General features: G+C 40.7%; 1 protein-coding gene across 2 annotated transcripts; it reads right to left on the bottom strand.

Annotated features, from left to right (window-relative positions):
* Nucleotides 1–551: 551 nt before the first annotated feature.
* Nucleotides 552–10277, bottom strand: spef1 (sperm flagellar 1). 2 transcript variants are annotated; one of them, XM_029753363.1, is made up of 7 exons: nt 9938–10277; nt 5000–5111; nt 2756–2813; nt 2424–2469; nt 1723–1813; nt 1374–1464; nt 552–1027 (listed from the first exon to the last, which is right to left on the bottom strand). In XM_029753363.1, the coding sequence occupies exons 1-7, from the start codon at nt 10044–10046 to the stop codon at nt 914–916; spliced, it is 621 nt and encodes a 206-aa protein (XP_029609223.1). In that variant the 5' UTR covers nt 10047–10277; the 3' UTR covers nt 552–913. The 2 variants fall into 2 exon arrangements, with proteins under 2 accessions (XP_029609223.1, XP_029609222.1); XM_029753362.1 differs by having other exon boundaries at nt 2663–2813; nt 9938–10272.
* Nucleotides 10278–25337: the final 15060 nt, after the last annotated feature.

Here is a 25337-nt window from a genome sequence, read left to right as displayed (position 1 = left end):
TAAACTAGGAATAAGTTTGTTAGTTATATCACAATGGTCAATGCTACTGACTCCCCTAACCTTGTTCCCAGCACTGGCCTTTGGTAGGAGCGAGATTACTGGCTCCCCTACACTCATGTCCTTGCATGTTACAGGAGCACATCAACCCCTTCTCCTGTTTTAGATGGTTGCTAATCATTAGAATAAACCTGAGTTTCAAGTTTCATGAATAATCCTATGAGAGCCCTGTCACAAAAACACGCTAACCTCTTCCCCAGGCTCAACTGCTAGAGCCGATACAATTTGTGTGCGGCTGTGGTTAGGGCTGGATGTGGGTAGACGTTCGACCGTTCTGATGAAATAACTTATCTGCTGCACTAAAAACTGCTGTCAGATTTGACCCATTAAATTGAGTGAGAATTTAATCTGATTTTAAATCCACATGAGACATTTGGACATAGAGTTTAGTATGTAGTTTCCCCATCATATCCTCTTATTTTATTTCCCCTCATCTCCCATCTTCTCTCCTGTTAACACAGCATACGCATGGATCAGAAAAGAGACTGGACAGATTTAGTGTCAGTGTTTTATTTAGACAGCTTCAGATGTTAGTGGTCACATGGCTGTTATAAAGGCACCGCAATAGACACACATCAGATCCACACAACAAACCTTATAGACACTATAGTCTAGTAGTCCACTCAATCTAGCACATTATAGATAGAAAACACACATTCTCAATACAATATCCTCTGTTATGATCTAATAAATTCAACAAATGCGTCACAAAACATTCAGTGCTAACTTATAGAAAAGTACAGGCTGATAGAAAAACAAGTATTTCTTGTTAGAAAAATTGAGTTTAGAAAAAGGAGAGGCGTGTTTGTTGTTTCTAGTTGTGTCTGAAAGTTAAGTGTGTGTCCGCTTCGGTGTATCAAGGCACGTTAGCCCTGGCCTTGTATCTCTCCAGATGGCGTGTCAGGTCTTCAAGTCTCATGTCCTTCAGCTGAACCAGGTGTTCCAGTCTGTTCACCTTGATTTGCAGGATCTACACACACACACACACACACACACACCTCAGTGTAAACAATGTATTTGACTTCACACTAACTATCTCCTATCAAAGAACGGATGTGACAATGCAGTGACAAGTGTAAATGTGTGTACGTAATCTTGCTGACCATTTTTAACACAGTAATGATAAAAAGACATTAGTGGAAACCCACAGCTGATGTCTGCTGAAAGCTCACCAACTCACTACTGACACACACACACACACACAGGAGACATATCTGCTGACGGATAGTGACACACTCCCACTTCCTCTACACTACAGTCTTGTCACTCAAGAGGCCAGATTACACCTGGAACCCTGCCGCCCAAAGTGTGTGTACCTCCACAGTCTCCTGTAGGGCAAGTAGAGCTTGCTCCTTCTCCTCCAGCACAAGACGGATGGTTGGGTCCACCTGAGAACCTAGCACAGTGCTACACACACACACACACCACACATTATAGAAAAGTCCAGATTGTACAATATTTTTTGCTGTTGTGCTGCACATCTCAGAGGATTACTATATTTTTTGCTGTTGTGCTGCACATCTCAGAGGATTACTATAACAAATGAATATGGTTCCTCCTCCAGATGTTTGAGGTCTGATAATCTGTGCAGCATGACTACGGTGAGATGACCTGGAACACATCCATTACATTTAAAGACTGACACATCGTGAGTGCTAGTAGTACCTAGTCTTGTCTGTGTGTTGGTGTACGTGTGCCCTCTCCTCTTTCTTCTTTCCCAGTCCTGGTTTCTTCTGGGCGTCGTTGGGAGGTGGCTCTGAGGGACACAGAAGATGGAGAAACAGAGACAATCCACTGAGTGATGTTACATTTGCACCACAATCTAATCTGTCTATCTTGTCTGTCTGTCCACCCGTCCGTCAGCAGTAGAAGGATGCCTCTCCATCCGTGTGTCTATCTGTACGTCAGGAGAAGGTAGATAGAACAGTGAGACTACTGGTTTTGGGCTGAGAGGACACAGCCTGGGCATCCTATGGACTGAATGGGAGGTCTGGGGGGGTTAGGGTTTGCTTACAGTCAACAGACAGAGTTACATGGATACTTCTAACAGAGACAGTGATGTTGTTGGATGCTCCCATACATTCTCAGCCCTTTAAAGGACATTACTGACCGTAGCGGCTCCTGACCCACTTTTGTGTGTGTGTGTCTTTGTCTCTGTGTGTGCAGCTGACCAAGTTCTGACTCGGTCACCTCCTCTAACTACCAGCTAACTGAAGGTGCTGAGTATATCTGGGTCAGCAGAGGAGTCACCCTATGTATAACTGTGTCACATTATACAAGTGTTTGTCTTCACTGCAGAGAGAGAACCAACAGCTCTGTACACAGTGCCTGAGTCAGGGGTTAGGTCAGGGGTCATATTTCTGTACCTGTGAGAGGCTTCTCTTGGTTCCTGTTGTTGTAGTATTCCACATCCTAGGAGACAGAATAATAGTTAGTGTGTTTTTATTTTACACCTCTGTTATATTCTATGCTCTACCCTATGAACAGGGACTGGATGTGTGCATGATGAGAATGGAATGTTTGCTCAGCAAAGGTTGTTTGATCGAATGTTAGTTGGTCACACACACACACACACACACACACACACACACACACACACACACACCAGTAGTGTGTCTTCAGTGCATTGCTGTCTCTTGTCGTCAATCCTTTCTCGGAGCAAACACAGGACAGGCTCTATTACTCCAGCAGTGCTCACCACTATCCTCTTCACTGTCTCCTCTGGGATGTGGAAGTTCAGCTTGGAGAACACCTTCCTGTCAACATGGAAACGTGCTGATTTTGGGTCAGTTTTGCATTTCTCCCACTAATGGTTAAGGATAGATTGGGGGAGGGGGAGCTGTACCTAGATCTGTAGCTAGGGAAAACTTCCCCCCCGGCGCGAGAGTAGAGGAAACATATGTTAATGTGTGCAATTAGCGCTATGTTATGGATCTACAGTTGAAGTCGGAAGTTTACATACACCTTAGCCAAATACATTTAAAATCAGTTTTTCACAATTCCTGACATTTAAAAAATTCCCCGTTTTAGGTCAGTTAGGATCACCAATTTATTTTAAGAATGTGAAATATCAGAATAATAGTAGAGAGAATTATTTATTTCAGCTTTTATTTCTTTCATCACATTCCCAGTGGGTCAGAAGTTTACATACACTCAATTAGTATTTGGTAGCATTGCCTTAAAATTGTTTAACGTGCCGGGTAGCCTTCCACAAGCTTCCCACAATAAGTTGGGTGAATTTTGGCCCATGCCTCCTGACAAAGCTGGTGGAACTGAGTCAGGTTTGTAGGCTTCTTTGCTTGCACACGCTTTTTCAGTTCTATGGGATTGAGGTCAGGGCTTTGTGATGGCCACTCCAATACCTTGAATTTCTTGTCCTTAAGCCATTTTGAGTGTATGGCCTTAAGCCATACACTCAATTAGTATTTGGTAGCATTGCCTTTAAATTGTTTAACTTGGGTCAAACATTTCGGGTACTGCCCACAAATGTTCTATGGGATTGAGGTCAGGGCTTTGTGATGGCCACTCCAATACCTTGACTTTGTTGTCTTTAAGCCATTTTGCCACAACTTTGGAAGTATGCTTGGGGTCATTGTCCATTTGGAAGACCCATTTGTGACCAAGCTTTAACTTCCTGACTGATATCTTGAGATGTTGCTTCAATATATCCACATAATTTTCCTGCCTCATGATGCCATCCATTTTGTGAAGTGCACCAGTCCCTCCTGCAGCAAAGCATCCCCACAACACGATGCTGCCACCGCCATGCTTCACGGTTGGGATGGTGTTCTTCAGCTTGCAAGCCTCCCCCTTTTCCTCTAAACATAAATGGTCATTATGGCCAAACAGTTCTATTTTTGTTTCATCAGACCAGAGGACATTTCTCAAAATCTTTGTCCCCATGTGCAGTTGCAAACCGTAGTCTGGATTTTTTATGGCGGTTTTGGAGCAGTGGCCTCTTCCTTGCTGAGTGGCCTTTCAGGTTATGTCGATACAGGACTCATTTTACTGTGGATATAGATATCTTTGTACCTGTTTCCTCCAGCATCTTCACAAGGTCCTTTGCTGTTGTTCTGGGATTGATTTGCACTTTTCGCACCAAAGTACTTTCATCTCTAGGAGACAGAACGCGCCTCCTTCCTGAGCGGTATGACAGCTGCATGGTCCCATGGTGTTTATACTTGCATACTATTGTTTGTACAGATGAGCGTGGTACCTTCAGGCATTTGGAAATTGCTCCCTAGGATGAACCAGACTTGTGAAGGTCTAAAAATTGTTGTTGTTGTTGAGGTTTTGGCTGATTTCTTTTGATTTTCCCATGCTGTCAAGCAAAGAGGCACTGAGTTTGAAGGTCGGCCTTGAAATAAATCCACAGGTACATCTCCAAATTACTGAAATTATGTCAATTAGCTTATCAGAAGCTTCTAAAGCCATGACATAACTTCCTGGAATTATCCAAGGTGTTTAAAGGCACAGTCAACTTAGTGTATGTAAACTTCTGACCCACTGGAATTGTGATACAGTGAATTAAAAGTGAAATAATCTGTCTTGGAAAAATGACTTGTATCATGCACAAAGTAGATGTCCTAACCGACTTGCCAAAACTCTAGTTTGTTAACAAAAAAATTGTGGAGTGGTTGAAAAACTAGTTTTAATGACTCCAACCTAAGTGTATGTAAACTTCCGACTTCAACTGTATATGGCTGGATCCAAAATGGCTGTGGTCCAACCCAGTGGTCAGTGAGTAGGAGTTCTCACGGCCCTGTGTAGTTGCTTAGAAGTAGAATACAGTATCAAAGATTCCCAGAGGAACCTGTTCAGTACATTGACACACACACACACACACACACACACACACACACACACACACACACACACACACACACACACACACACACACACACACACACACACACACACACACACACACACACACACTTGCCTGTTGAGAGCGCCCCAGTTGCTGAGTTTTTGCTGTATAGAGTTGGCTGGGGTGTAGTTGTGAAGCTCCACCAGTTTGGGAAAGAAATACTTGACGACCTCAGCAGCCATCACTGGAACAAGGGCCGATATAAACAACACTGCTATGACATGTTTCTGTCTGGACTAACTTTTCTTAGTTGCCAACCACTGGACAGTGCTCAATGAAACTGACAACAGAAAGAAAAGTTATTCATATAAACATTGAATAAATAATTTAATTATAATAGATTAATCATTTATAAATGATCAGCACCAAAGCTGTTGGTTAACTCAAGTACCTAAGTTAGCTCCTAGGCCAGGGTTTCCCAAACTCTGTCCTCAGAACCCCAAGGGGTTCATATATAGTTTTTTTGCCCTAGCACTACACAGCTGGTTCAAATAATCAACTAATGATCAAGCTTAGATCATTTGAATCAGCTGTGTAGTGTTAGGGCAAAAACCAAAACGTGCATCCCTTGGGGTCCAGAGGACCGAGTTTAGGAAACGCTACCCTAGGCCTAGAATAAATAATTGTTAGCCACACCCCGCCTCCACCTCGCTCCGCTGCTGCTTCTTCTTCTTCTGTGGTTTTTATATGGCAATTTGCCACCAACTTTAAGATGCTTTACCGCCACCAACTGGACTGGAGTGTGGACCAGAAACAGGGAAGGTCTAGCTCCTATCCATTATTCTTGTCTCCTCAAGGAAATTAAGGAAACTAAATACATAATTAAATATTACATCCCCTAAAGATTTTCTCAGCAGTTCACCTATGCTTGGCTCTTCAACACCATTACTCCTTAAATCCGATAACAATCTCTCCCTTTCCCTCCCATATTACTGGCACTGAAATAACATGTGTTCCATGGTCTCCATCTCCTCATGATCATACCTCCCAGTCAGACATTTTCCAACCAATTTTAATGTACTCTTGAGCCATGTGTGTCCCAGAGGAATTTAGTAATATGAATTGAATGGAGTTTCCCATCTTCCCATTTAGAGTTTCTGGTGCAGCACAGAAATGCCCTTATCCTGATGGTGTGACAAAGGCTTTTCCTAACAGAGCTGCTAACTTTCTTTGTTGTTACTTTAATGTTGGAACCAACATACAGTACCTCAAGCAGGAAGAGAGGCAAGACTTTATTGTAAGTACAGTGTCATGCAATATAGAGTCTTTATGGATGTGTTATGAATGACCAAAGTTGTCTCACTTCAAACTCCAGTGCCTTGCAAAAGTATTCATCCCCCTTGGCGTTTTTCCTATTTTGTTGCATTACAACCTGTAATTTAAATAGATTTTAATTTGGATTTCATGTAATGGACATACACAAAATAGTCCAAATTGGTGAAATGAAAAAAATAACTTCTAAAAAAGAAAAAACGGAAAAGTGGTGCGTGCATATGTATTCACTCCCTTTGCTATGAAGCCCCTAAATAAGATCTGATGCAAGCAATTACCTTCACAAGTCACAAAATTAGTTAAATAAAGTCCACCTGTGTGCAATCTAAGTGTCACATGATCTGTCACATGATCTCAGTATATATACAACAGCTCCCGGTCCCCAACGTCATAGTGCCAAGTTTATTTTTATTTTTTGTCTTATTTCTTGTTTGTTTCACAATAAAAAATATTTTGCATCTTCAAAGTGGTAGGCATGTTGTGTAAATCAAATGATACAAACCTCCAAAAAAATTTTTATTCCAGGTTGTAAGGCAACAAAATAGGAAAAATGCCAAGGGGAATACTTTCACAAACCACTGTACGTATTACAGGACAATACATAAAATGTCAATAAATAGGTTATTAACGTTCTGCCGATTTATGAAGGGGCGGCAGGTGGTTAGAGTGTTGGGCCAGTAACTGAAAGGTTGCTAGATCGAATCCCCAAGCTGACAAGGTAAAAATCTGTTGTTCTGCCCCTGAACAAGGCAGTTAACCCACTGTTCCTAGGTCATCATTGTAAATAAGAATTTGTTCTTAACTGACTTGCCTAGTTAAATAAAGGTAAAATATGAAGGTTACTGTAAGGTGTGAAAGGTATTTAAATTGATTGATGGACCCGCAAAGCGTTTGTGTGTGTCAGAACCAAAATTACTCGGAGTAGTCCAACCTGAACCCACTGCACCAGGGCTTGATTACAACCTGTTACAATGATGCCAACATTTTATGGCTGATCTTTCAGCTGGGGAGTGGGTGAATGTGTCAAAGACCTAACCTGGCCCAGCACCGTGCGGTATGGCTCGCTTTTGTTGTGTGCATGTTTGTGTACTGAGGAACATGTAACTTGGTTCCAGAAGAAAGACACTTTCAATTTCTTTAGGTTTCTCTTTCATCAAGGTAAGTGTTTCCTGGGATAACGTTGTCCCCATGCTATTGCACACACAGCACATATAAGCCTGGAATATCAACCATTCAAAGTTGGCCATAGAATTCTATAGGAGTGACCTTAATGAGTAAAGTATTCGTTATCGTCACCACTTAACACAGTAAAAAATTCTTCATTATTTCTAAACTCTCCCATTTCCACAATTTATCTTCTTAAAATTTGATTTTAAACCTTACCCTAACTAATGATGGCCAAGTTTGATGCATTGGTCCACTAGACCTTCCGTGCATTTGGGCGGAAGTGTCTGGGAACTATATTAGGTGTAATGTGACTAACATGACATCACTTTAGAGCGTATGCCATCCTTCAGCACAACATTTCACCCTTTATAAAGCACATGATTATATCATATTTGACATAGTGGGTTATGTCACATTTTATAATGGTGATTATGTCACACAGTTATGCCACATTTATGAATCCTTTATAAAGCATGACATCCAGTTATAGATGCTTTGTAACACATTTATGTAGTGCTTATGAAGGCATTGTGAAGGCTTTACGAAGCCTTTATAAGCTGAACATCATTTAAAGCGGAACCAAACTGTGCACCTTCACAAATGCCTGGGCTAACATCTATACATTCTCCATGTCTTTCACTGCAACAGTCTCCCCACTTTTCAGCACAGGGAGATCCCATTCTCGTCTGACCCCACTCATCCTCTTAATCATCCCCCGTACCACTCCTAGAGGAGTAGTCCTGCCTATGTTTCCACAAAACCAACGCCAATACTCCCTCTTAACTGTCCTAATGGTCCTCCTTACTACAGCTTAGGCTTGTTTATACTGTATCAGGTGCTGGTAGTTACAAGACCCTTTAAACATCCTTAAAGCACCGTTCCTACTCACAGCTTCCTTCTCTGCACTCTTCAGTCCACCAGGGAACTGCATTCCTCCTTCTCCACCCATCACCTGCCTTGCGGCCCCTACTATTGCTCCTCTTCCTACATCATTCACTGTTTCTATATCTGCACTGAATTCTATTGTGGACTACATGAAAAGGAGGACCGAGCACACCCCCATTCTCATCGACGGGGCTGTAGTGGAACAAGTTGAGAGCTTCAAGTTCCTTGGTGTCCACATCACCAACAAACTATCATGGTCCAAACACACTAAGTCGTGAAGAGAAAAAGCATATTCCCCCTCAGGAGACTGAAAGGATTTGGCATGGGTCCCCAGTTCCTCAAAAGGTTCTACAGCTGCACCATCGAGAGCATCCTGACTGGTTGCATCACTGCCTGGTATGGCAACTGCTCTGCCTCCGACCGCAAGGCACTACAAAGGGTAGTGCGTACGGCCCAGTACATCACTGGGGCCAAGCTTCCTGCCATCCAGGACTTCTATATCAGACGATGTCAGAGGAAATTGTCAAAGACTCCAGCCACACTAGTTATAGACTGTTTTTTCTGCTACCGTACGGCAAGCGGTACCGGAGTGCCAAGTCGAGGTCCAAAAGGCTTCTTAACAGCTTCTACCCCCAAGCCATAAGACTCCTGAACAGCTAATCAAAGGGCTACCCAGACCCCTCTTTTAAACTGCTGCAACTCTGTTTATAATCTATGCATAGTCACTTTAACTCTACCTACATGTACATATTACCACAATTACCCCAACTAACCGGTGCCCCTGCACATTGCTTCTGTACCGGTACCCCTGTATATAGTCTCGCTTGTTATTTTACTGCTGCTGTTTAATTATTTGTTATTTTTATTATCTATTTTTAACTTAACTTCTTAAAGCATTGTTGGTTATGGGCTTTTTAGTAAGTATTTCACTGTAAGGTATACATTGCCCAACATAGATGGATGTTGTATTCAGTGGCATGTGACAAATACAATTTGATTTGAATTCACCTGCAACATCCATGTCACGTCCTGACCATGGTAAGCTGTTATTTTCTATGGTCGAGAAGGTCAGGGCGTGACAGGGGGGTTTTCTAGTTTAGTTTTTTTCTATGTTGTTATGTTCTAGTTTTGTATTTCTATGTTGGGTTGTTATAGTTTTTGTATTTCTATGTTGGGCTTTGTTTGAGATTATCTCCAATTAGAGGCAGCTGGTCATCGTTGTCTCTAATTGGAGGTCAACCCCAGGTGGTTGTGCCACCTGGGGTTTGTGCCACCTGGGGTTGTGGGAGATTAATTTTGAGTCAGTGTATGTTTCACCTCTGCGTCGTTGTTTTTGTTTACAGTTTATTTATGTATTGCATAGTTTCACAGTGTAAATAAAATGTGGAACGACACAAAAGCTGCACTTTGGTCTGCTTCTTCCTAGACAGCCGTGACAAGCCATCAACTCCTGAAAATATAATTTGAAAAATATCTCCTCCCATTTCCTGCTGTATCTTCCACCCTCATTCTTACAGTACACTTGATTGGGGAGTGATCACTACCCTCTGTAGAATCCTCCCATACCTCCCAGCTACATCTGCCTTCCATCTTTGAACTAGAGATCAGAGTAAGATCCAGAGCAGATTAATTTCCTGTTACTGGGTCTCCCCCTCTCTAATGACGTCGTTCATTTAGATACCCTACCTCCGTCGCTGAAGTCTCTTGTTATATTCCTCTTAGGTCTGGACAGTGGTATTTTGTCTATCCAGGCAAACAAGTCTTGCAATATTTCTTCGTTTAATTCTTTGTCCATTCTGTATACCGGTCCTTCATCGGACAACTTTGAACTTCGATTTGCAGCTAGCCTGTATCGTTAGCTAGCTAGCTAGCTTCCCACGATGGTCGTCACTAGTTACCATAGCCACAGTCATAAACCCCGCCCATTTCTACAATTTCTCTTCTTAAAATCTGATTTTAAACCTAGCCTTAACCACACTGATAACCGTATCACTAACCCTAATCTAAAAAGCAACCAAATCCTAACCGAAAAGCAAAATATGTATATTTACGATATGGCCAATTTTAACTTTGTGGCTGTGCTATCTAGTGGAAACAGGTTGTTTGTTTAACTCGTTGCTAGGTAACCAATATCCAAGTATGGAATCTGAGAAAAGACAAACCTCATCAGAAATGAGTGAGTCCATAGAAATAGAATTATGAGTGAGCTAGAGACAGTGGGGAGAGAAACAACAACACACTGAAAAGTGTAGACATGTTATTATTTTATAACAGACAACATATTTTCCATTAAATAGCATGTCTACACATTTGTTGTCAAGTTTTTACATGGTATAAAATGTGCACTGAGATGCAACACAGAACAATCAACATCACACATACATTCATCATACACCAACAGTAAAATAAGGTGTAACATTTTAAAATGACAAGATAAACCAGAGTGGTCCAAATGGACCCTTAGTCCTTACCTGACCCAAGCCATTCCTCCCTAGCCTTCACCCTGGGTTCGTTCAGCAGGATGCAACGTTTTAATAATATATACGGTATGTCTTTTATCCAAAGAAACTTACAGTCACGCATACATACATTTTACATATGGGTGGTCCCAGGAATCAAACCCACTACCCTGGCATTACAAGTGCCATGCTTTACCAACTGAGCTACAAAGGGCCACGTTTAGATAGAAATACGCTATGTAGAACAAGAATGCCTCTGCAGGTTTGGCTAGGTTACTTTCTAAATGTAATTTGTTAGTTACTGTACTGAACAAAAATATAAATGTAACATGCAACAATTTCAACGATGTTACTGAATTATAGTTCATATAAGTAAATCAGTCAATTGAAATAAATTCATTAGGACCTAATCTATGGATTTCACGTGACTGGGCAGGGGCACAGCCATGGGTAGGCCTGAGAGGGCATAGGTTCAACCATTTGGGAGTCAGGCCCACCCACTGGGGAGCCAGGCCCAGCCAATCAGAATTAGTTTTTCCCGCAAAAGGGCTTTATTACAGACAGAAATACTCCTCAGTTTCATCAGCTGTTCGGGTGGCTAGTCGCAGTTAAAGAACCTGGATGTGGATGTCCTGGGCTGGCGTAGATACACATGGTCTGCGTTTGTGAGGCCAGTTGGAAGTACTGCCAAATTTTCTAAAACAATGTCGGAGGCAGTTTATGGTAGAGAAATGAACATTCAATTCTCTGGCAACAGCTCTGGTGGACATTCCTGCAGTCAGCATGCCAAGTGCATGCTCCCTTAAAACTTGAGACATCTGTGACATTGTGTTGTGTGACAAAACTTCACATTTTAGAGTGGCCTTTTATTGTCCACAGCACAAGTGTCACGTCCTGACCAGTAAAGGGGCTGTTTGTTATTGTAGTTTGGTCAGGGCGTGGCAGGGGGTGTTTGTTTAGGGTGTTTCGGGGTTGTTTGGGTTATGTTCTATGTTAGTGTATTTCTATGTTATTTCTAGTTGGTCTATTTCTATGTGGTGTTTATTGGGTTGACCTTCAATTGGAGGCAGCTGCTTCTCGTTGCCTCTGATTGAAGGTCCTATTTATAGTGGTGTTTGTTCTATGGGGGGTTTGTGGGTAGTTATTTCCTGGTTTAGTGTTTGTTGCACCTGACGACAATCGTGACAACAAGGTGCATCTGTGTAATGATCATGCTGTTTAATACGTTTTTTAATTTTTTTTATTATTGAATATCCGAAACATACAATATACTTGCAGTGAAGCCGCTCAACAACTACATCATACCAGTCATTCAACAGATTCCCATTCAGAGCAACACACAGAAGCATCCAGGGTCAATGCCCTGCTCAAGGGAACGTTGACAAATCTACCACCAGGCCAAAAAACGTGAACCCGAACTCTCCAAGATCCCCCCGCAGTTCCCCAATATCTATCCCTCAACCATTCGAGAAACCTCCCACAGTCCCCCCTTGAAGAAAAATAAAAAATACAATTAATTCCATTCCCCACTCTCAAGAACCGCCGAATGCACCAACAACCAAGAGAATGAATTAAAAGACAAAAAAGGAAAAGACAGAAGAAAACAGCAAACAACAATGCAAAAAAATTAATAAAATAAATAAATACATTTTAAACAAAGTACATCAAGGACAACTAACATTATAACAGCAATGACAACTGTATATGTTTGTGTGCATGTCTGGCACTATTAAATGTATGTATGTGTTCTTGTATGTGTTCATTTGAATGAGAGTGTGTTTATATGCATGTGTACAAACACCTGCACGGCATCAGGCAAGCCGGCATTAGATGTAAAAACACTGCCCCTCAGTGTCATTCAAACTGACTTTTTATTATGTTTTATTTAGACTTTAAATATTTTTTTAAATGTATTTTTACTTTTATCTTTGACCATCATTCTATCTCCCACACAGCAACTCCACTCCCACCTGTCTCTAATTCCACATCCCAACCCTCAGCTTCCCTCAGCCCATCCCATCTATCTCTGCTGGCCACCCACTTCAGGTTTCTACGCAACACATATCTTTCAACTATGCTATGATGTTTAAAGTACAATTTCAATCTATCTAATCGAATAGAATCCACAGATTGCGAGTTGAAGATAAATACTTTTACTAAGAGTATTAGTATATTAGTAATTGACTGACCCGGCCTCTCCAGATCTCCTAACAGTACTATTTTTAGGGTCACTTTTAGATCAATGCTATGCATTTTCAGCCATTCCTGAACCTGAGACCAGAAACAGGCTACCTGAGGGCAATACCAAAATAAATGGTCTATTGATTCTGTATCCTCACAACAAAATCTGCAGAGCTTCGACGACTTTATGCCCAAATATTCAACATTTTGTTGGTGGCAACAATTCAATATAATAATTTTAGCTGAAAAGCACGGTCTTGAATCTTGCGTTGTTTTATATATCAACTCATACACCCTGTACCATGGAATCGGTACATCAAAAATCTCTTCCCAACTATTTTGCAATCTGTATGGCACAGTTGTCAACATCCTGGTCCTCAAATGAAACTGGCATACTTTCCTATTTATTCTATTTTTATTCCTCTGCCAATTTTGATCCTTTATATTGGGCAGGCAGACCAGTTCCCTACCTCATCCCGCTGCCACCTGCCTCCTCCTTTTTTGGGGTAATGCTGAAATCAATTGGTTGTACTGTTAGATTGAGCAGACCTTCCCGTACAATTCAGATAACTCCATGAAGGACAACTCTACCATTCCAATTTACAATATAATTTAAGAACAAAATACACTTTTCAAACATCTTTCCCATAAATACAGGTATTTTATCAACCAGCACATTTAAGTTTAGCCATAATATTTGTTCTATATTTTCAGGGGGATGAAATTGAAATTGTAGCCAGCTCTGCAATGCTTGTTTGAAAAAGAGAGATACTTTGAAAAAAGTATCATTTTCAATTAATTGAAAATGAGACATGGCAATCTGCACAAAGACAAAAAAGCAATTTTTCAACAATGGATGAGCTTTTCTTAGTAATCTACTTGAGAACCATTTAGGGTTCAAATAAAACTTTTGAATGAGTGAAGTTTTTAGAGAGAGGTTTAGTGCTTTTATATTTAATAATCTCAACCCTACCAACTCATATTCATGATATAGATAGGCACGTTTTATTTTGTCTGGTTTAGCGTCCCAGATAAAGTGAATATTTTTTGCTCATATGATTTGAAAAACGAATCATCAGGAGTAGGCAGCGCCATAAGTAAGTGAGTAAACTGAGATATGACTAAGGAGTTAATCAGGGCAATTTTTCCATAAATAGACAGGTATTTACCTCTCCATGGCTGCAGGAGCTTTTCTATTTTACAAGTGTTCTGTTGAAATTCATTGTGGAGAGCTTATTTATATATTTTGTGATATGAATACCGAGTATGTCTACTTCACCATCAGCCCATTTTATAGGTAAACTGCAGGGTAATGTAAGAGTTGTATTTTTTAAAGATCCAATGCGTAATATTGTACACTTATCATAATTAGGTTTTAGTCCAGAGAGTACAGAAAAGTTATCTAGATCGTCAATGAGACATTGCAGGGATCTAGCTTGCGGACTTAATATAAAACTTGAGTCATCGGCATACCTTTGATTTTGCTTTGGATTTCTAATCCTCTAGTGTTGTTATTGGATCTGATTTTTATAGCTAGCATTTTGATGGCTATAACAAAAAGATATGGTGACAGCGGACACCGTGTTTAACTCCTCTTGACAATTTAAAACTCTCTGAGAAGTAGCCGTTATTTAGTATTTTACACCTGGGGTTGCTATACATTATTTATACCCATTTTATAAGAGAATTACCCGAAATTGAAAAAATCCAGGAATTTATAAATAAAATCCAGTCTTACTTTATCGAATGCCTTTTCAAAATCTGCTATAAATGCCATTCCTGGAATTCTTATATGTTTCATGATGTTCTATTATTTCTAGTAGTTCTCGTATATTATTTCCAATGTATCGTCCATGTAAAAAACCTGTCTGATCAGGATGAACAATACCTGGTAAAACCCTTTTAATTCTGAGTGCTATGCATTTTGCTAGTATTTTTGTATCACAACATTGAAGTGTAAGGGGCCTCCAGTTTTTTATATAGACTGGGTCTTTATATTTGCCATCTGGGTCTTGTTTTAATAATAGAGAAATCAGACCTTCCTGCTGAGTACCTGACAGACTACCATTTTTATAGGAGTAGTTGAAACAATCTAACAATGGAGGTTTTAGTGTATCAACAAATATTTAATATACCTTTACCGGTATGCCATCAAGCCCTGGGGTTTTCCAGACTGAAAGGATTTAATAGCCTCAAAAAGTTATTCCTCTGTAATTTGGCCTTCGCACTCATCTTTCTGTACATTTGTTAATTTTCCATTTTCTATATTATTTGGAAAGAATTCCTTAACATAATCTTCATTCAGCGGGAGAGGATGAGACGGAAAAGAGAACATCTGCCTAAAATAATTTGCTTTCTCTTTTAAAATATCATTTGGGGAATCATAGATGACTCCGTCTTCAGTAACGAGCTTCTGCAAATTGTTTTTGTTAGGGTTCCTGTATTGGAGAAACAGGAAGAATTTTGTGCATTTTTCTCCATATTCCATACAGTTTGCTTTATTTCTTTTAATAAGCTTCTTGATATGCCACACCTGTCAGGTGGATGGATTCTCGTCAAAGTAAAATGCTCACTAACAGGGCTGTAAACAAATTTGTGCAAAACATTTGAGAGAAATAGTTTTTTTTTGCATATGGAACATTTCTGGGATCTTTTATTTCAGCTCATGAAACCAACGCTTTTAATTTTTTTTTATTTAACTAGGCAAGTCAGGTAAGAACAAATTCTTATTTTCAATGACAGCCTAGGAACAGTGGGTTAACTGCCTTGTTCATGGGCAGAATGACAGATTTTTACCTTTACCTTTTTTACCAGATTTTTACCATTTGGTTTCGGTTTTATACATTTGAAAATGTTTGGTCATTTTTCCGCTGTTCCGGAAAATTCCACTAGATGGCGACTGGCTGCTTATTGCAAATGGACAAAACATCACCAAACATGGCCGTTTCTACTAAACTGAAAAATTTTTGAAGATGAAACTCGGTGAGCACAGGTTTGGCCAAATGGGCTTTTAGCCCAGAAACAAGATGGCGTCAAGGCCTCAACGCTTTCTGAGTTAATTCCCATCTTCTGGGATTATAGGTCAAAAACGGTAATACAGCGCTAATTTGACCGCTTCACGTCAAAGTACATAAATCTACGGTGTAAGGAAAAAAAGAACCAGCCATTTATCTATTGTACTTTAAGACAAATAATTCAACGTCATTTTGGTAATGGTTAAAGAAATGTGTTTTTCTTAAAAAAAAAGTTATAAGTCCAGTTGCGGCATGTTTAGACGAATCCGTTAATTAAGGTGGGTTTTGGAGCTCTACGGGATTTCTGTGATTTTCTGTGATTTTCTGAACTCACACACACAGTCAATGGGGAGTGACAGTGTGAGGGTTACAGACACACAGAGCCTGCAATAGTTACCTGCGTTCAAACTATCAAAGAACCATCAGACCTAGAGCTCTGAAACTTTATATACATGTTCTAGAGCTTAAGTCGATAGTGCACGGTGAGTTATATGGGTCTAGAAGGTTCTCAGGCCAAGAAATAGCCTCGTCCATTTGCAATGACTTCAATTCATATTGAACATCGCGAAAATGACGACATCTAGAAACGTCCAAGAATCACAAGACTAGGTGCATTGAAACCACCTCACACCATAGAGACAGACCCTAAAGTTTCTGTCCGATAGATCTTTCAGGGACCCCGTAGCAACGCCCGGAATAAGTTCATTTTCAGCACTAATTAAGGTTGCAGCTCGGCCTCCTATCGAGCCAAAACTCGGGATTTGGGGTCGCCTCAGCTAGGCCTACACATGTCATAACTGGACCCACAGCTAGAACATTACTACGTGTTTTAAGTTTTTATTATGGTTTAAACAGAAGGCACTATGAATTTTGGGCCTACTCTGAAATATGTGATAGTTGGCTTCTAAACGTGTTGGACAAAGTGGGTTTGGTCTCAGTATGTATCATTTTTGTGTCAGAATGCTATCTTATTGACTGATGGATGCTGACTTGATGGCTGACCTTTGTTCGTTTGTAATAAGTTTAAACAGTGATGAACCATCCTCAAATGGACAGGCTGAAATCAACACCAACGAGCAATGGAGAGGAACCACGGGCCAGTCAATTGGGCATTTCTGCAATATATTAGACCATGTCCAATTCGTGATGGTAAATGCCCATTGTAAGACATTGCAAATGGACAGCCGTGCACCTGGTAATCTGAATGGGTGACAAGGAGCAATTAAAAGAAAAAAGGTTTTTAATGCCTTTAGGGAGGTGCAAGGGGTCCATGGCCGGGTAGGGAGCACCCCCCACTTGTGCCCATCCAATAAGACATTGCAAATGGACAGTTTACATTTGTCCATTTCTAATGTATTTTATGAAGGATTTTCCATCCCCAAATGGACAGGCTGAAATCAACATCAACGAGAAATTCTTACTTTCTGTGACTTCCTATGATCAAACATGACAAATAGACCTTCTAGGTTGATTCAGGGCTTAACATATGGATATATATATAATTTGGTCAGTATAAATGCCATTTGGACATTTCTTATGCCATTTGGAGATGGTTCACTGACTTTTGGGTTCGGAAGCCGACTTCCTATGATCATATATGTCAAATGGACATAACATCCTGATTGGTACTTTCAATACTTATGTATCGCATTTGGACATTTCTTATGCCATTTGGCCATGGTTCATTGACTTTTGGGTTCGGAAGCCGACTTCCTATAATCATATATTGCAAATGGACAAAACATAGGCCTTATGGTCAAACTCAATAAAATAAAACAAATGTATGTTCATACGGTTATTACATATGTATAATTGACAACATTTCACCCTTGGGTCTTGACTTTGTGACCATTTGCCATATGAAAATCTACGATGGCGCACACTCGCCATCTTTGGGATTTTTGGGGTATGACGCATGGCATTTGCCATGTTCTGCTTGCCAAATGGTTTTGATGAAATGCGGTCCATTTGAGTGGTATTTGCGATTGTGTATACGGTTTGCCCAATGCCAATAAGTTGCCATTCATTTTTGTCCATTTCTTAGGGGTCTTCCCTTACCTATGACTATTACTGACAGTCCCCTTTTCTCCTGGCCGGCTCGGCTCTCCCCTCCTGCTCCGTGGCTGAATGACTCATTACGAGCTTACATTTCTGGAGGGAAACTAAACTCCCGGTGGACCCGTCGTCCTTTCACTCTCTCCTCTCTATCTTCTCTTATTTTGTATCCGCTGCTAAAGCCACTTTCTATCACACTAAATTACAAGCTTCTGCCTCTAACCCTAGGAAAATCTTTTCCACCTACTCCTCCCTCCTTAATTCTCCACCCCTCCCCCTGCCTCTCTGCGGATCACTTTTTTAACCACTTTGAAAAGAAGATTGATGACATCCGCTTCTCATTCACTCAGCCTGTTGAGTTCCCTGGTCCCACTCATACAGAACAACCCTACGCCTGGACATCTTTCTCCCCTCTTTCTTCAGATGAACTCCTGCGACTAGTGTGGTCCGGCAACCTGCCCACTCAACCCCATCCCCTCCTCCCTTCTCCAGACCATCTCTGGAGACCTTCTCCCATTCCTCACTTCCCTCATCAACTCATCCCTGACCACTGACTGCATCCCATCTGACTTCAAAATGGCCAGTGTTGCTCCCCTCCTCAAGAAACCAATACTCTACCCCTCTGATGTCAAAAACTACAGACCGATATCCTTTCTTTCTTTTGTTTCCAAAACACTTGAGCGTGCCGTCTCTGACCAACTTACTCTCTATCTCTCTCAGAACGATCTTCTTGACCCTAACCAGTCAGACTTCAAGACGGGTCACTCAACCAAGACTTTCTCTGTGTCATGGAGGCTCTCCGCACTCAAAAAGTTGACTCTCTCTCCTCTGTTCTCATCCTCCTAGATCTATCTGCTGCCTTCGACACCGAGAACCATCAGATTGTATGGTCATTTATTTGACTAATGGGTCAAAGGTCAAATCAGTGGTCATGGTTGATATGCATAAAAAATTACTTCATAATCAGATAATACATCCGTGCATTATCACTTGTCTACCTACAACATATTTGGCTAGACAGCAAATAAACTTTAAAGCAATTTTTTCTCAGTTTCACTGCTTGCATAGTTACTCCTCTTTGTCTTTGTATGGCAGAGCGGGTAACTGCAGTCAAAACATGGTGGAACACACCAAAAGTGCAGTAACTTAATTTACTGTTGTTTGCCTTGGTTTTTACTTGGATTTTGTATTTACTGCAAATTTCACACTCCATTTTCTCTGAAATGGAACAATTGAACCAGATACTACAAAGCTTGATTTCAGTATTAACTACATTTTTAGCAAAAGACAGGAAAACATTCCCCACACCATTATACCACTGTCACCAGCCTGTACTGTTGACACCAGGCAGGATGGGGACATGGACTCATGCTGCTTACACCAAATCCTGACTCTGCCATCAGCATGACACAACAGGAACCGTTCCAAGATGCCATTCTACACACCACTGTTGTACTGCGCCGTTATTTGCCTGTTGTGGCCCACCTGTTAGCTTGCACGATTCTTGCCATTCTCCTTCGCCCTCTCTCATCAACAAGCTGTTTTCGCCCACAGGACTGCCGCTGACTGGATGGTTTTGTTTGTTGCACCATTCTCGGTAAACCCTGGACACTGTTGTACGTGAAAAGCCCAGTGGGCTGTCCATTTCTGAGATACTGGCACCGATGATCATACTACTCTCAAAGTCGCTTAGGTCACTAGTTTTGCTCATTGTAACGTTCAATCGAACTATAACTGAATGCCTCGATGCCTGTCTGCCTGCTTTATATAGCAAGCCACGACCACGATTCACTGTCTGTAGGAGTGAATAATTTTTGTGAACGGAGGGTGGTGAACCTAATAAACTTGCCACTGAGGGTATTTGAGAGACAACAAGTGCTTGTGTGCAAAGGCATTTTTGTTTTCAATAAACATTTGGAGACAAAATATAGTTTACATGTTGTCAACAATCCATGACTACCCCACAATTTCTGTCCCATAGTTGTGCACGTATTGGTTTTGTTGCTTAACAACCAACCTGTCTATTAAATCACCTATTTGAAGATGGTAGGGGACTTAAACGTGTAGATTATCAAGGTGTTTTGGAGTACAATATTCAACCTAGTATCCAAAAACTGAGCGTCCGTTGAATTTTATGGGTCTTCCAGCAGGACAAAGACTTCAAACACATTAAAAAGCACCCGGAAATGGTTCAAGAAGATATGCTGGACTGAACTCATCGCTGGAATGGCCAGCGATGAGTTCAGATCTCAATCCCATCGAAAACCTACGGCGAGACATTAAACAGCAGTTGGTCAAAGGCACTCCTCAAAGGCACTCTTCAAACAAAGGTGCAGCAAGCTCATTGATGGCTACAAGAAGCATTTGTAGCCATCAGCCAAAAGCTGGGCAACGAAGTTCTAGCTCTGGGGTGCCAATAATTTTGTCAATGCCATTTGTTTTTACTTTCTAAATTAAAATGGTAAACTTAGAAGAAATAGGGAAATATTTAAGAAAAGTGCAAGGGCGCCAAAATATTTGGCCGCAACTATTTATCGTCAATTTGCTTTGTTTCATTTACCTTCTCAATCAATAGTGTAAGCACTTAAGTGAGAGAAAGAAAGAGAAAGCGAGAGAAAGAAAGAGAGAGAGAGAGAGTGTGTTTAGTTTATTAGGATCCCCAATAGCTACTGCTCATGCAGCAGCTACTCTTCCTGGGATACACATAAAATGTAAAAATACATGACCAACTTCAGAACAGTTATAGACAAGAACAACATAAGATATTACATTAAATAAAAAATTAAAATAAGAGTTATCTTTTAGAAAGACCCCAAGAGTCAACAAAAACACTATTTACACACCATTTGATAGCCCCCTCAATATATATTGTAGGTATTGGTTGAAGCTCAATATTATATTCAAATCTCCCTACCTTCATATCTAAGCCAATATGGCACCAATCTCAATGAAAATTCGCAAATCAACTTGAATGGAAGTACAAAACACACTCCCTACCTCTTGTCATGAGCCATCCCACTGTTACCGAGAACCACATACCAGATTTTTTTAACAAGGTCGTTAGCAATTGATTTTTAAAAGTATTTCTTGCGCCGACCTGCTCAAATTCTAGACGTTGGATTAAAAAGAGACTATAACATCCATAAAGCGACCATTGGATTGAAAAAATGCAGGATTGACTAAGTTTGTAGGTGTCACAGTTTTCATAAAATGTGTAATTTATCCCTCACACATGCTTATTTCTGTCGATTAAGAACCAATGATGTGCTACCATTTTGTAGTATTTTTGACAATGCTAATATCTTCTTTAGCTGAAACTCAGAGTTCTAACACCGGGTTGGTTGCTCAGCAACAACACAGCTGCTTGCACAATGCTCCCATTCCTCTTCATTGGCTGTGTGAAGTTGCTGGCTATTGGTGGAAACTGGAACACGCTGTCATACACGTTGATCCAGAGCATCCCAAACATGCTCAATGTGTGACATGTCTGGTAAGTAGGCAGGCAATGGAAGAACTGGGACATTTTCAGCTTCCAGGAATTGTGTACAGATCCTTGCGAGGTGATGGAAGCGAATGAATGGCATGACAATAAGCTTTAGGATCTTATGACGGTATCTCTGTGCATTCCAATTGCCAATTTGCCAAAATGCAATTAAGTGTTCATTGTCTGTAGCTTATGCCTGCCCATACCATAACCCCACTGCCACAATGGGGCACTCTGTTCACAACTTTGACATCAGCAAACTGCTTGCCCACGCTATGCCATACATGCTGTCTGCCATCTGCCAGTACAGTTGAAACAGGGATTCATCTGTAAATTAGATCTTTGGAAAGAGTAGAGGTGCTGATACAAGATGTTTTTTTAATCTGTTTTTTAAAGCTAAACTTGCTTTTTGCCTGAGTAACCTCTGGTGGAACGGCATTCCACGATGACATGGCTGTATACATAAATGAGTAATGCATTAAATTAAATTTTGATTTGGGTACCGTGTAGAAACCTATAGTGGCGTGTCTGGTGGGGTATGTACAGTGCCTTCAGAAACTATCACAACCCTTGACTTTTACAAGGTGGGGGGGGAAAAAGTATATTTTTTTTGCCAACGATCGACACAAAATACTCTACAATGTCAAATTCTATGATAAAAAATAAAAAGAACATATCTTCATTACATAAGTATTCAAACCAGGAACTCAGGAAAATTCAATTGTTGTCTTGGTAAGCAACTCCAGTGTACACTAAGTGCACAAACATTAGGAACAGCTTCACCCCCTTTTCCCTCAGAACAGCATCAATTCATTGGGGCAAGGACTCTACAAGGTGTCGAAAGCTGTAATGCAATGCTACTGGCGGCAGAGAAGTCAGGCGCAGGAGAGCGGAAACTGATTTACAACAGTTGTGTTTAATAACCATAAACCACCGTCAACAGAACAATACAATAAATGGGTCAAACAAAATCCGGTAAATACCAGCATACCGTGCACAAGCACTACAACAAACAATTACGGACAAGGACATGGGGGGGAACAGAGGGTTAAATACACAACATGTAATTGATGGACTTGGAATCAGGTGTGATGGAAGACAAGACAAAACCAATGGAAAATGAAAAGTGGATCGGCGATGGCTAGGAGGTCGGTGACGTCGACCATTGAACGCCGCCCGAACAAGGAGAGGGACCAACTTTGGCGGAAGTCGTGACAAAAGCGTTCCACAGGAACGCTGGCCTATGTTGACTCCAGTGCTTCCCACAGTTTTGTCAAGTTTGCTGGATGTCCTTTGGCTTATGGACCATTCTTGATACACATGAGAAACTGTTGAGCGTGAAAAACCCAGCAGGTGCCTGACACGTTCTACCACACCCTGTTCAAAGGCACTTAACCGTTTCACTCATTTTTTGATGTACTGTACGTGATGACAGAATGCACTCACTGTTCCAAAATGTGATTATTACACAATAGGACAGTTAACCCTCGCTGCCCCCAAACCAAGACACACTGCCTGCTAATTATCTATAGGCTATGATTCCACTTGTCAATTTAAAATGATTGTCTAACAAGTTTTATTTTCTAACAACAGTTTGAAATGTGGTGTAGCCCATTTCACTTTTGCGAACAATTGATGTTTGAGGCTTTACTCTTCAACGACAGCCCAAGCACTTCCCCATTGTTTCCCCAGATCAAGTATGCAGACATTTGTGCAGTCTTGTATGAACTTTTTCACCATGGCACATTTTCTGGCTGGTGCTCGCATTGCCTTCATTGTTGTTGTCTTTACAAATAATAACTTTGGACATGTGTTTGCTCCTATCAAAGTAAATGCCTTATTTTCTGTACATCGTGTTGTCGTTTCAACTGTTGCATACTGTATTGGAGCATAAAGTATTTACTGTTTTATTCACATATTTTCAAGTTCTGGTGACAAATCATGCTTTCTGATTCGTGCATAGGTTTTGAAGGTTGAACTGATTATGATGAGCTAATGCTAAGCTATTTGCCAGCTATGTGTGGTGCCATTTTTGGTGACATTATACAATGCATTCTGGGTGTCACGTAAACGTCTGTCAGACCAAAGATGTTATAACAAAATGAGGTGAAGGGATGGCTCACATGTTTTGCTGTTTTACTTTAGTGTCTTATTACAAACAGGATGCATGTTTTCGAACATTTTTATTCTGTACAAGCTTCCTTCTTTTCACTCTGTCATTTAGGTTAGTATTGTGGAGTAACTACAATGTTGTTGATCCATCCAAAGTTTTCTATCACAGCCAATAACACTAGAACCGCTAAAGCAGTCATTTTGATTAGTTCTTGTTTTTTTACTCTGCCATTTTTTAAGTCATGTCCCCTTCCATCCTTTACTTTTCCTAAATAAGTCTATATAACACACTGTCAGTGTTAGAATCGTAATATTGCAAACAGAACTGGAGTTATAACCAGTTTTAGGAGGGCATGTCTTTTCTCCCAAAAGTTGGGACTGCTCTGCTCCTTTTACCAACAGTTTAAAGTGAACTGTCCAGTTGAAAATTACCCTGATAATTGCCTCGAAACTGAACCTAAACTATACCGAAACTAATTTTATACACATAACAACAGATTAAATAAATTAAGTAAAGTATGATGGTGAGAAAGGATGAGAATGGGTGAGTTGATGAGGGAATGGAAGAGAACAATGAATAAATGTTTTCACCAATTGTGAATGAAGAACAGGACGGGCCATTCTATTGTATTGGTTTATTCTAATTATAATCTTAAAATGGTATGTACCCTATATCAGTAAACCGAAACTGATGAAACTAAGATCAAAATATTTGGCCTGAACGCCATGCGCCATGTCTGGAGGAAACCTGGCATCATCACTATGGTGACGCATGGTGGTGGCAGCATCATGCTGTGGGGATGTTTTTCAGCTGCATGGACTGGGAGACCAGTCAGGTTCGAGGCAAAGATGAACGAACCAAAGTACAGAGAGATCCTTGATAAAAAGCTGCTCCAGAGAGCTCAGAACTTCAGACTGGGGCGAAGGTTCACATTCCAACAGGACAACAACCCTAAGCACACAGCCAAGAAAATGCAGGAGTGGCTTCAGAACAAGTCTCTGAATGTCCTTGAGTGGCCCAGCCAGAGCCAAGACTTGAACCCGATCGAACATCTCTGGAGAGACCTGAAAATAGCTGTGCAGCGATGCTCCCCATCCAACCTGACAGAGCTTGAGAGGATCTGCAGAGAAGAATGGGAGAAACTCCCCAAACACAGGTGTGCCAAGCCTGTAGCGTCATACCCAAGAAGACTTTAGGCTGTAATCGCTGCCAAAGGTCTTCAACAAAGTACTGAGTAAAGTATCTGAATACTTAGGTAAATGTGATATTTCAGTTTTTAATTTTTATATTTTCAAAAACTTCTAAAAAACGTTTTTTCTTCGTCATTATGGGGTATTGTGTGTAGATTGATGAGGGAAAATACAATTGAATCTATTTTAGAATAAGGCGGTAACGTAACAAAATGTGGAAAATGTCAAGGGGTCTGACAGTATGGACAGTTTATGTAGTATATCTGTAGAGTACGTAGGATAGAATAGTATATATACAGCAATAGTTGAATTGGATGGCATTGACTAGAATATAGTATATGCATATGTAATGAGTAAAACAGTATGTAAATAAGTGACCAGTGATTCCATATCTATGTACATAAGGCAGCAGCCTCTAAGGTGCAGGGTTTAGTAAGCGGGTTGTAACCCTCTAGTGACAATGACTAAGTTCAGGGCAGGGTACTGGGTGGAGGCCGGCTAGTGATGGCTATTTAACAGTCTGATGGCCTTGAGATAGAAGCTGGTTTTCAGTCTCTCGGCCACAGCTTTGATGCAACTGTACTGACCTC

Source organism: Salmo trutta, chromosome 5 (assembly GCF_901001165.1).
Source record: "Salmo trutta chromosome 5, fSalTru1.1, whole genome shotgun sequence".
Taxonomy (NCBI): Eukaryota; Metazoa; Chordata; class Actinopteri; order Salmoniformes; family Salmonidae; genus Salmo; species Salmo trutta.
Note: the sequence above shows the minus strand (reverse complement) of the source record. Positions and strands in the feature narration are given on the sequence as shown.

Bases quoted from the DNA above. Each gene is read 5' to 3' on its own strand.
- spef1 (XM_029753362.1), bottom strand. From the start codon at position 10,046: ATGGACAAAGAATTAAACGAAGAAATATTGCAAGACTTGTTTGCCTGG. The intron at 2,814-4,999 runs GCAAGTGTGTGT...CCATGTTGACAG, and splicing joins AACTGGGGCGCTCTCAACAG to GAAGGTGTTCTCCAAGCTGA. The intron at 1,814-2,423 runs GTACAGAAATAT...TGTGTCCCTCAG, and splicing joins CCAAGAGAAGCCTCTCACAG to AGCCACCTCCCAACGACGCC.